The sequence below is a fragment of the Balaenoptera ricei genome, chromosome 1 (genome assembly GCF_028023285.1).
Source record: "Balaenoptera ricei isolate mBalRic1 chromosome 1, mBalRic1.hap2, whole genome shotgun sequence".
NCBI lineage: Eukaryota > Metazoa > Chordata > Mammalia > Artiodactyla > Balaenopteridae > Balaenoptera > Balaenoptera ricei.
This window is the reverse complement of record NC_082639.1, coordinates 82,508,112-82,519,881: the sequence shown is the minus strand read 5'-3', so window position 1 is coordinate 82,519,881 and position 11,770 is coordinate 82,508,112. Positions and strand designations below refer to the sequence as shown.

The window sequence follows — 11,770 nt, the reverse complement described above, 5'->3', positions numbered from 1 at the left end:
GACGCGACTGTGGGCTTGCTGAGGGCCAGTGTCCAGCAACAGTTCTGGGGTTCAGGAGGGAAGTTAGGCCTGAAGGCTTAGCTGAGGGCTTGGTCCAAAGGGAGAGGGTGGTTGACTAGGTCAGAACAGACCAGAGTCCTAAGACAGGAGACGTCAAGAGCCTGGGGGCTGCAGTCTGACCCTCGGGGGATCTCGGGGAGAAGAGTTCAGAGAAGTGGAGGTTGAGCTGAGGCGCCCCGCTGTCAACTGTGAGTGGCGGGCCCTGTGTTAACACAGGACCTGTCTCTCATGGAGAGAGGAGGCCTTGTGCCTATTATCTAACCGCCAGGAAAGGAAAGCAGGCAAGAGGCAGGCAGGGTAGGGTCCCAGCCCCTCAGTTACACGGCTCCCCTTCTCCAGCTCCCTGGCGTCCAAGCTTGCACAACATATTTTATTCCACTCACTGGTTTTCTTTCTGGGCCAGGAGGAAATGTCATAAACTGTAATCTCTAGACTGCAAAAATTCAGAAGCAAAATACAGGACTCTGTGAGTAATACGAATGACGGCTGTGTGCTACTAGGAAGCTCTGGGAGATGTTAGTCAGCGTCTGGCGGTGGACCCTGCCGCCTGCCCTCAAATGCTGGTCCACCCCCGATCTGCTCGACCCTGGACAAGCTACTTACCTGCTCTGGGCCTCAGTTTCTTGGAAAGGTGGGGCTTTTGAGGGTTAAATGGTTTAAGATCTGTGAAGTGCTTCGAACAGCGCCGGCACATAGAAAGTGCTAGGTGAGTGTTCATAATCCTAATAATTATTGTTTTCTGGAGAGCAGTAGAATGCAGGACTCAGGGCAGTTGCAGGGAGGGAGGCAAGAGCTGACATTTAGAAATTCTCCTTTTCATGGAAATAAGATCGGACGTGAGATCCCTTAAAATATTAAAAGGGGGCCTCTCTTCTGTTTCTTTTGCGGGGGCGGGGGTTGGCTGCTGAACTGGTGAGTAGGCAGTCAGTGTCGTGAACAGAGCCAGGATGACCCACAGAACCCCTGCCAGGAACGGTGCTGGGGAGGAAGGCCGCCTGGTCAGCCCTCAGCAGCCTGGGTTTAAAATGCGGATTTTTTTTTTAAAAGATAAACAAAAGAAAGGCTGAGAAAGTCACTAAGTCGACGATACAAACCTAACAGAGCCACTCTTCGGATTGCCCTTTGAGAGCAGAGCTCCCTAAGCCTTGTCACCCCTTGGCACAGGTTGCAGGCCCAGAGATGCCTAATCGTAGGAGTGGCGTGGGCTCAGCACGGAAGATGCCCCGAAGCCCTGCCCCTCCGCGCCAGCGGCTCCACACCTTCCCTGAAGTCAGGCCTGCTGGTTGGCTGCCCGCCGGCATAGGCGTGCGCTCTGCCAGGTTGCATTCCGGGCCGGTGATGGGGCCCTGGAGTCCGACCGCTGGCGGTGATCACTGCTTAACTATCGCCTCGCTGAAGCTATTGCCTTTTGGAATTTGCCCTCTGCCCTGCTTTATCTCTGAGGCGTTGCTGGAATTTCTCTGTTGCTGGAAGTTTGGGGGGGGGGGGGTTGGTTTGTTTTATTTCTTTGGTGCTTGCAAAGGTAGGAAAGAACTTGGCGATGTCTGTAACATAAGCTTGTCGGGGGCGTTGGAGAGGGGGAGGCCGATTCAAGTTCATTACGACTTGGCTGGTGCAGTGCTTTCTGTTTCAGCAAAAGAGAAATTCTGTCCTTTGGTGCTAATTAGAGAAATTCGCAATCTGAACTGGCAAGGGACAGAGGAATGCTAGCTGATCTTGTCGTTTCGTTCCACCTTTCCCTGTGCGGCTGTGCTCCGTGCCTCGCAGCTGCTGCTTGGTGACCCCACCAAGTCCCTTTTCCCGACTCGGCCCGAGGAGGCTGGCTGTGGGATCCTCCTCGACGCTCCTCGGGCAACCCTGCAGGTTATCTGGGGGACGCTGAGATTTGCACTGAAATGGAAACTGCCCCACAGCTTCCTTCCTGACCGTGGCACTGTGAGGCCTGGTGGAGAATGCATGTTAGTTACACAAGTCTTTCCTTCTGGGTCTGTAAGTAATTTTAGGCGCTGTTAAAAGTACACATTCCAGTTCATCAGATTTTCCTGAGAGTATCTTGAAACCTTTACCCTGATCTGCTCAACAGGATGGAAGGGCTCAGAGGAGGCAGCCTAGGACCTAACTGGATTGGTCCTGGGGACGTGGGGCACAGCCCACGGCACAGTCATGTACTAATCGCCCCCATCAGTAATTTCCACCCTCCACCAGACATTCCTTTACTCTTAGGCTGTGCGGGAGCATCTCATTCTGAGCAATCTTTTTTTTTTTTAAACTTTCCATGACGTTGCCTAAAGGTTTTACGATTTAATGACATGTTTCTGCCCCACTTGTCTTTTGCTTCAGAAATAGAGAGAAGAGTGGTAGCCAGCCAGCCTGCCTGGATCACATGCAGGACAGAAGAGCCTTGTCCCTCAAAGCCCACCAGTCGGAAAGTTACCTGCCAATTGGTAGGTCTTTGGGAATTTGGGAGGAGGAGGGTGACAGCATTCCCCTGATTTCCTTTAGGCTGTTTCGCCTGCTCCATCTGGTCACCTAATTTGGGAATGACAGAAGACTCCATGTCTGCAGGCTGTAGGATGAGGGGTTTGTAGAACTATATCCAGATGCAAATCAGTGAGCTGGACGCTTTATGGGTGCTAGCTTTTACGCCTCGTAACAAGCCTTCAAGGTGGGCATGGTTATCGTCTTTGCGGCTGAGGAAACTGAGGCACAGATATTAAGTGACCTGCCTGGGTTCATCTGTCTAGTAAATGGTGAAGCCAGCATTTGAACCCAGGTTTCCTGATTCTAAGCCCAATTGCTAACTGGTGGTCTTCATAATGAATGCACCTCCCCCTTAGTCTCCTCCCTGGGCAGACGGTGAGTGGGTCAGTCCTGGGGCTCCCGGTAGAGACCTCTCTTCCTCTCCATTCTCCTGCCACAACCAGAAGAGTGATATGGTATGGAATGTGGGGAAATCAAGTAAGCAATTATGTTAATAGGCGACGGGATTGTTTTTCGTTTTTTTTATAACCGACCTTCCTTGGGGAACCACAAGGTGATTTTCCTGCTGCCCCTTTGTAAACCGCTTGGATGTGGGTTATCTCAGTGTCTTTTTCTCCCTTCCCCGTGTGTCTCTATCTCTTCCTTAAAGCTGGCTGGGATCCACCCTGGCTTTGAGAGTGACTCAGGGCCCCCCCTTTATGCTAAAGTCTTTATGCTAAAGACTTGTGTTTCTTAGGGCGAGGTTAGATTACTCACTGCCCTCCAAGCTCAATGTAGTTCCCTGTTCTGAATGTACTAACCTTCTGTGACCATAAAATGACATTGCTGCCCAGCTGTCGGTAGTCGCTGGGATTTAGAATTCCCCCGGAAGTGGGGTGGGGCCATCTTAGCCCTTGACATGCTCTAGACTGCTTCTAGACTGCTCTAGACTGCTCTAGATCGGGCCTGCGGTGGTCATACTGACTTTCTTTTGCGGGCGAAATTCGAAAACCTAGGGCCTGAATTGAGGGCCAGGAGCTGTCACTCTAGTTTCGTCTGTTTCATGTTCCTCGCACAGCTGAGCTTTTTCTGACCCTCTCTTATCCTCCACAGGTGGTAAGCTGCCCCCTCAGTCCCCAGGTGTAGGCACAAGACCCTGCCCAAACTCACCGGTTTTCAGGACAGGCAGCGAGCCCACCCTGAGCCCAGCGGTGGTTCGGAGGGTCTCCTCGGACCCTAGGGCAGGGGGGGCACTGAGGGGCTCAGACAGCCAGCTATGCCCCAAACCTCCCCCCAAGCCCTGCAAAGCGCCCATGCTCAAGGCTCCCCGGTCTCCATCCACCTGGCTCAACTCAGAGGCCAACTACTGCGAACTGAACCCAGCCTTGGCCGCAGGCTGCGACGGGGCAGCACGACCGCCCTTCTGTGCCCAGGACAGCTACGTGGACCTGCTGACCGCCAAACAGAACGGCGGGCCGGCTGCCCGGAACTCTGACACCAGCTACTTGATCCTTGATGACAATGACGGGGCAAAGCCTTGGGAGCCGCTGCCGACCCAGAGGGACAAGGGGCAGGAGGACGAGGGTACATTCGTGACACCCCTCCTGGAGACTGCCTCCTCCTTCAAGCCCAACGACCTTGAGTCGAAGCTCCTTCCTCCTGAGAACAAGCCCCTGGAAACTGCGATGCTGAAGCGTGCAAAAGAACTGTTCACCAACAACGACCCCAAGGTCATCGCCCAGCACATGCTGAACGTGGACTGCAAGGTAGGTGCCCGGCGGGTGGGTTTGGTTGGACTTCCGAATGTTTGGAAGGAGGATCTGTCTGGGCCTCATTCTGCCTTACCTTGTGACTGCTTTGCTCACAGGAAAACTCAGATGATAACCTGGGTGTGGGGATTTATTTAAGGGGTGGGGACCACAGGCCAGGACAACCTTTGCCCAGGCAGGAAGCTTGTACAATTCACCTGAGACAGAGGGATGCAGGCTGCTACCCAGGGCCGTGCCTTCCCTCTCCCACCCCTGCTGTGTCCTTCTCCCAGCTGGTATGGATTTTCAAGTTCTCCCCCAGCCTCAACTCCATCACAACTGGTGAAGTCAAGTCCAAAGAAGAGTAGATTGTAGATGAAAATGTAGTTTCTGGAGTAGCAGAGCCTTGGTTGTTTTTATTTTCATTGTACATGCTACATATGTACATTATATATTTGTTTTATTGTTATGAAAATGGTCTTTAGGATAAACATTTTTAAAGTTACTTGCTCAATTTAGAAAAATTATAAAATAAAATTATAAGATACAATTTGAGAAAAATTATACAATACAGATTAAGAGAAAAGAAAAAATAAAAATCACACAAAATCCAGCTTCTTGGTGATCACTATTGTTAACATTTATTCCGCAAATAGATACATGTAAATAATAATTGCATGCATATCTATTTATTTACCACAGAAATGGCACAGGTCTATACATACCATTCCAAACCCTTTTTGTCTTCCATCGAACAACATGTCATGACTATCTTTCCATGTGACTACATAAATCTGTGTTTACATCATCATCATTTTTGATAGGAAGCATTTCTTTTAGATATGGGTGGCTTTTGTTCATAGCTGGCCCCAAGACAACCTCATCCTTCAGAGAGAAATTTCTAGAAAGCAGGTGCTTAAGGCTGGGGTGTGCTTAGCCCATGCCTCAGTATAAGGAGACAGATCCCTTCATTTGAGCAACAGATAAGGACTTAGAGAGATTTAAAGTCCTTTTTCATTTGTAGCTCAGTGGAGTCAATTAGCTTCAAAGATCAGGGCTTATTGAGGAATTGGGTTTTCCTAAATAAATTTCCTGGGTCATGAATCATGGCAGGAAATCTAATCTCGGAGTACTCCCCCAGTGAGTTCCTCAGTTGATTGAAGCTCACAGGGGCGCAGGGGGCCTCCCAATGTTCCTTAATGAGGAACATTAAGCAGGTGCTGGCTGCTCTGGGGTGAACAGTCTGGGGGGCTGCCAGGAAAGGGGCTGTGTTGGAAGAACAAGGGCTGTTTGCGTGGTTGGCTGGGTGTCCTTGGACAGTGCCCCAAGCGGTCAGATAATTTGCCTTGTTAAGACCTTACCTCACTTTAATGTGAGCTAAACCTGTTTGGGCAGGAAGAGGATTTAGGTCTCCTGTTCTAGTAAGTAGCTCTCATCCTGGGCCCTGGATCTGAGAGCAGAACCACACCAATAGGCCAGGAGCCTGGCGTGAACCTGTCTGGGTTCTCCATGGAGGAAGCTCCTTGTGGGACCATGGGTCTGGGTTTACAGAACAGCCTAATTTCCAGGAGGAAATGAATCCTTCCCCCTTGTGGCCTCAGGCGGGGCTTGGTGGTAGTCTAGGAGGAGGTGAGACACCTGACCACTCTTTGCAGGAGAGTCTGGAACCTTCCCACTGCCTTGGAAGTCTGTTCTCAACTGAAGGAATGTGCAGCCTGCCCTCCTTCTTGTTCTGTTTCTCTGTTGGCATTTTGTCCTCCTGGTGAGGGTCCCACTCCCCCATCTGCCTTCAGGCACCCCTGGAAGAGGGGCTGGACAGAGCCCCCAAGCAGCGAGGCAGAGGCCTGAGCAGGAGCCCCCTGACTGACCCCCGCTCCCAGCCCCCAAGGGCAGGGCTGTTAAGTCTTCCTTCCTCCCTCCAGAGTCCCCTGCCATTTCCTTATTCTCTTCCTGAACCACTGACTTCAGGGCTTTGCCAACAAAGCACGCACAACTAGCATCTGTAAGAGGGAAACAAAACAAAGGCTGTTGTTACTGACTCTAAATGCAACCAGATGGGGCCACCAGAAGCCCAGAGCAGGCACTGGGCAGCATCTGGGGCCCAAGTGCTGGTTCCCACCTGTGCACAGAGCCCGGGGTGTCAGGACAGGTGCGTGGCCCTGAGCGCCTGGAGGCTGCCTGCCCAGCAGTGTGAGCCCCTCCCCAGGCTGAGCCCCTCCCACCCTGCAAAGGGGCACCGCCTTGGCCTCACTCACCCACTGGGCTCTGCAGAAGCTAGAAGGGAGGCCCAGCGGCCAAGGGCCTGGCCTCTGGGGATGAACTGCCTGAGGCTAATGCCACCTCCCCCTGCCTCTCGGGGTCTCTAAAAGGAGAACAGTGCCACAACCCAGGTGGCTGTGAATACTAAAGCCCTCACACCATGCCTGCCCCAGAGTGAAGCTAAGTAAGTGTTCACTAGTGTTCTGTACTGAGCCTTGGTTGAGCACCAACCGTGGGCCAAGCCAGGCCAGGTCATGGTGGGAGAGGCAGGAGCGACGGTGACACAGAAATTCAGACCACAGCCCAGGTGGGAAATGCTCTGCAGGGGAAAGCACAGGACCTGCAGGGCCTCTGAGGTAGGGTCTTAAACATAGGGGAGAGAGGGAATCCGGGTGGAGATGTCTGAGATGAGTTTTGAAGGCTGAGTAGGAGTTGGCCTGATGAAGAACACAAAACGCATCTTCCAGGTGGCAGGCAACACACACGTGCCGAGACTCAGAGGTCAAAAGCTGTGGGGGGAGGGGTTGGTTTATGGAGGATTCACCCTGTGTGGGTGGTGAAGGGCACATGGGGTCAACTGGGGGAGGGCCTGGGGTCTTTCCTTCTTGTTTTTAAGTCTATTTTGGGGCTCGTGCCAGGTTGCTGCCTTCAAAGAACTTTGCAGTTCAGTGAGGGAGACAGGCCTGTAAGAGCACAGTGCAAATCAGAGTCCTCTGCGGAGGACAACAGACACGGATAGTGGAGCCAGGCAATCTCATTTCTCTGGAGAAGGTCCCTGGCAGCTGGGAGGAGAGCAGGGCCAGGCACCTCTCAGGGCTCCCCTGGGTCACTGCAGCAGCTCCCGAGGCAATGGGATGAGGATCAGGCAGAGTTCAGATATCCTGCAAAGCTAGGATGGCTAAGATCAGAAGAGCAGAGGGTGGCTAGAATAACTCATCGTGGGGCATTGATGTCACCCTGCACTGCCGGGTCCAGCTCATAGTAAATCCTCTACAAGTGTTCATCCCTCCTCTGCATCTCTGAGCTGCATGGCCCCAGGCTTTTCCAGGAGACCTAATCCAGGCTCTGCACTGTGACCTCAGGGCCCCCTTGTTCCACAGCTCAGCCTTGGGGCAAGCAGGTGTCAACATTTCCTGGTAATACGTCAGGAAAGTGACCAGGGGATTGCATGTTTACACTGAAGGAAAACAGACTGGAGAGGAAAAGAGCTTCCAGAATAAAACTGAATCAATGACAAGGCTTTGACTCTTGTTACACAGAGAGTGCATGGATTGGATGTGTTGGGTTTGGAGCCTCTGACAGGGCAGGTGTCTAAACAAGCAAGCAAAATGTGTGTGATTGCAGGTGGCCGGGGTGTGCCTCAGGGCTGCCTTGTCATGGTCAAGGTGTAAATCTCTGTCCAGAGATCCGGCCAGAATTCTTCCCCCTTCCACGTGGCCAACGATTCACAACTTGACTTTTTAAATAGCTGGGGTTTTAGGGTCATTTGATCCTTGGCAGAGTCTTTGAGAAAGGTGAACTTACCCATTGTGTTAGAGAAGGGGAAACTGAGGCTCAGAGAGCAGTGTATGAATCCTGCATCCTATTCTGGAGTCTGCACTGGACAGTTCATCCCCGGGGCTGACAGTGGCGCCTCTGCTCAACCACAGAAGTTAAGGGTCAAGGTTAATAATATCAGCTAAACTTCTAGATGTTTTTCGTGGCCTGTTACGAAGACACCTGGACTGTTCATATACCCGGGATAATTATAGTTGAGGACAACACCGGCTCAAGGAGAGGGGTTGTCCAGCGCCTGCCGCGTGTCCAGGGTTGGTTTGACCCACTGTATCTGCTAGTTGCACTGTTAGTACATCAGTGCTCTGTGAGTGTCACCAGCCCCGTTTTAGAGACGGCCTGACTCAGTTGTAGTATTTGGAGGTAGCATGTAATAACCCTAAGTGGTCAACTAATACCTGATTCCAATAAGCTGTGATCACACACTAGAACTGAGATGGGGAGAGCTGGCTGGGACAAACAAACCAGATTTCCTTTAAGGAAGACCTCTCGGGGTGGGGGGAAGAAGTGGGTGTGTTTGAGACCTCGGGTTTCAAATCGCTATACACGTTTCTAATGGTTTCCAGACGAACACTGCGTTTCCTGAGCCCAGGAGAGGTGTAATTAAGGGTAATAGGAGCCAGCCCTGCCGTTAAGTGAGAACATGAACGGCAGAGCCTGCAGCAGAGCAGCATTTGGACGCAGCTCTGCTTTTCCACTGCAGGGGATCCGTCTGCTCTGCGCACACACAGCCCTGCTGTTAGCAGCAAAACATCACAGCAGGATTCAGCCTGTGTTAGACAAAAGCTTGAAGAACTGCACCGTTCTCTGACCGGGCAGAAACACCAAATCTGCAGATTCTGCAGACCAATCTAGGTGCTTTCCTCCCAGGTTTTACATTCCAGTATGTGTATTAAAATCCTCCAAATATATTAAAACTGTATCCTAAGATGCCACTGCTTAAAAAGAAATGCAACAAGTCAAGTGCATCCACACTGTTCCAGTTTAGTGTATTTCTTTCCATGTGATAAATTCGTGTTTGCAGCAAGCCCACGTCCTGGTCCAGTTCATTTCAACCTGTGTTCTTGACAGGTCGCGAGGATACTTGAAGTCTCTGAAGAGATGAGGAAGAACATGGGCATGAGCTCAGGGCTGGAGCTCATCACCCTGCCTTATGGCCACCAGCTGCGCCTGGACATCATTGAAAGGTGAGCAGTGCTGCTCTGCATTTATGGCGCTTTCAACGCCACAGGCTGCAGAGCTGGGAGAGGCCAGGCACCCACCACCCCAGTTCTGCCTCGCTTGAAGGCGGGGGGCCCAGAAGCTGTAGCCAGAGAGTTCCTGGAGAAGCTCAAAGAGACAGCAAAGAGGAAGTCAGGGAACAGAGAGCACGTTCCCGTCCCTGCTCCAGGAGCAGGTGGAGGAGCGGACAGACGATCTGCCTGGGAGCACAGCTCACCACAGCCCCTGCCAGCCTGGGCTGGGAGCAGTCCTGCAGGCAGGCGGAGCACAGACGCCTTACCACCTCCAGCCCGGCTCGCTGAGCTGCGGCCCCCTCGTCTCCGGAGTTCAAGACTGCTTTAGGAATTAAGTGGGAGTTTGTGGGGAAGTTGGGAAGAACAGAGTCTGAACAATGTTTTCTCTGAAGGGTGGACAGATGGGGGATCAGAGGTCAGGGGATGATGGAACTCAGGCCCCCGGCCTCTGAAGCATCACTGCCCTCTTCTCACAAAAAGCCAGGGCCCTGGCTGTCCATTAAAACCCACTCACTTGAACATCGGATATTTAGAAATTAAAAAGAAGTAGTGAGGCACGTTTTTAAGAAGCACTAGACTAGATTCTCATATTACCGTAGAAGTTGGCCTTTTTGACACAAAAGAAAAGATTGTTTTTTGTGTGTGAGACTATCTTGTTATCTTAAGTTTTCTGTTTCTCCAACCAGGTTCCCAATTGCCATGACACACGTGTGGTCTTTAATGGACAGCCAGGGCCCTGGCTTTTTGTGAGAAGAGGGCAGGGGTGATTCAGGGGCCAGGGGCCCGAGTGTCATCATCCCCTGCCCATGGCTTTCCCTGATGTTCTGGGTCACAGTGCTGTCCAGTACAGCAGCTCTCTGTGATGGCAGAGATCTCATTACAGCAGCCACTAGCCACATGTTGCTACCGGGCACCTGAAATGTGGCAACTGAAGGATGCAATGTTTTATTTTACTGTTTACTATTTTAAGTGTAAGTAGCCACATATGGCTAGTGGACAGTGCAGTCCTAGGCTGTCAGTCCCTAGAAAGTAAACATTGTATTTTAAATAGCCTGGGAGGGTCGATAACAGCTGCTTTCCAGGTTACCTGACTATGAAGCAGATAAAATGGCTCCAATACTGCTATTGCCTTGGCTTCACAGCCACAGATGCATCCCATAGGAAACACCCAGAGTACCAAGTGGAAGACTTCTGGGAGGTAGGAGGACAGGAAACGGCCCCTGCTGCCTTTGATCAGAGGCCAGGGTGGGTGCTTGTTGGCCTGTTGTTCAGTGTCTTCGGGCAATGTAGGTCCGACTTCCGAATTCCCTATTTTCCCTGCTCAGACTGTTCTAGATGCTAGCCCCGCTCTCCAGGCGTCCTCTTGCCTCCCCATGCCGCAGGGGCCTGCCTTCTCATTTCCACTAACTTTCCCTCCTTCCTGGTCTGGGCCCGGTGGTCATCACTGCCACAGAGATCAGCTGTGCTGCCATGCGTCCCCGTTTCTCATGTGATACATTTCAGCCTGAAAACTCCCCAGTTGCAGGCCATATTTTATCAGTGTCATTAGGTGTGTTGGGCATGGATTCTAGGCCCAGGCTGAGGTCAGCAGGCTTGAGGCTTCTCTCTGGGCTATTTTCTGACTTCCACTCTTGTCTACATCCGTTTCCTCTTTCTCCTGATTGCCACCTGCCTGGGGTCTGGCTCCTTGGCTTGTTTCCTGTTCAGGTCTGACCTGTGGGATCTACCTGCTAGGGCCTGGAGAGCTGTTTTCTCCATTACAGTGTGTTTACTAAATAAAGGCCAAGGTTATAGCAGCCCTGCAGGATCAAATGACATTATTGTGTTTGAGAATTGAATACAAACTACCCTTCATTTTAAACTTACCACCTCACCCATTCCAAGCCTAGCAAGCAGAGATATCCTTCGTATAACGTTTAGTGCCTCCCCCTGCCGACCCCGGGAGCTTCTGCTGTAGGGCCGCCTTGCTGAGCTGGTTTTCTCATGGTGGTGTACGCAGGAGGCTTGAGGCAAATGTTGGTTAAACGAATGGATATAATTACCCAAATAGCTGTTGATATAATGCCAGGTCTTAAAGAAGTAGAGAACCTGTCTTTTATTAAGGGGCATTAAAACACAGGAAAAAACACTGAATTAAAGAATCAGTTGAAGGCAACATGGGAAGTTAGTTTACTATTAAACATCTAAAATGTTTGGCTCAACCTTAACAGTTTGCAAATGGGTAACAAAACTCTTCAATAAGTACAACAGATAATAAAAATATACTTTAAGCCTATTTTAGGATCCATTAATTAGGAAAGACAGGAAATCAGCAAAAAAGATAAAGAAAAAGGAAAGAGAGACCAACAGGCAAAAGGGACCAAGATACAGAGGGAGAGATGCACATATAGATACAATTTTAGTAACTACTATTTGCTGGGTGCTGTGGTGCCAGGCGCTTTAATTATCTTTACA

The 11,770-nt window shown here is 51.1% G+C and overlaps 1 protein-coding gene across 5 annotated transcripts in view; it reads left to right on the top strand.

Moving 5' to 3' along the window:
• BCAR3 (BCAR3 adaptor protein, NSP family member) overlaps nucleotides 1-11,770 on the top strand; it is a 202,069-nt gene that overhangs the window by 176,606 nt on the left and 13,693 nt on the right. For 4 of the 5 annotated variants that reach the window (XM_059926475.1, XM_059926479.1, XM_059926492.1 and 1 more), the window contains 3 exons: nucleotides 2,401-2,504; nucleotides 3,634-4,286; nucleotides 9,153-9,268. In XM_059926475.1, the coding sequence (XP_059782458.1) occupies nucleotides 2,401-2,504; nucleotides 3,634-4,286; nucleotides 9,153-9,268 (873 nt within the window). Of the gene's footprint in view, nucleotides 1-1,722; nucleotides 2,050-2,400; nucleotides 2,505-3,633; nucleotides 4,287-9,152; nucleotides 9,269-11,770 lie in introns of those variants that run through there. The other variant, XM_059926501.1, reaches the window with a different exon arrangement.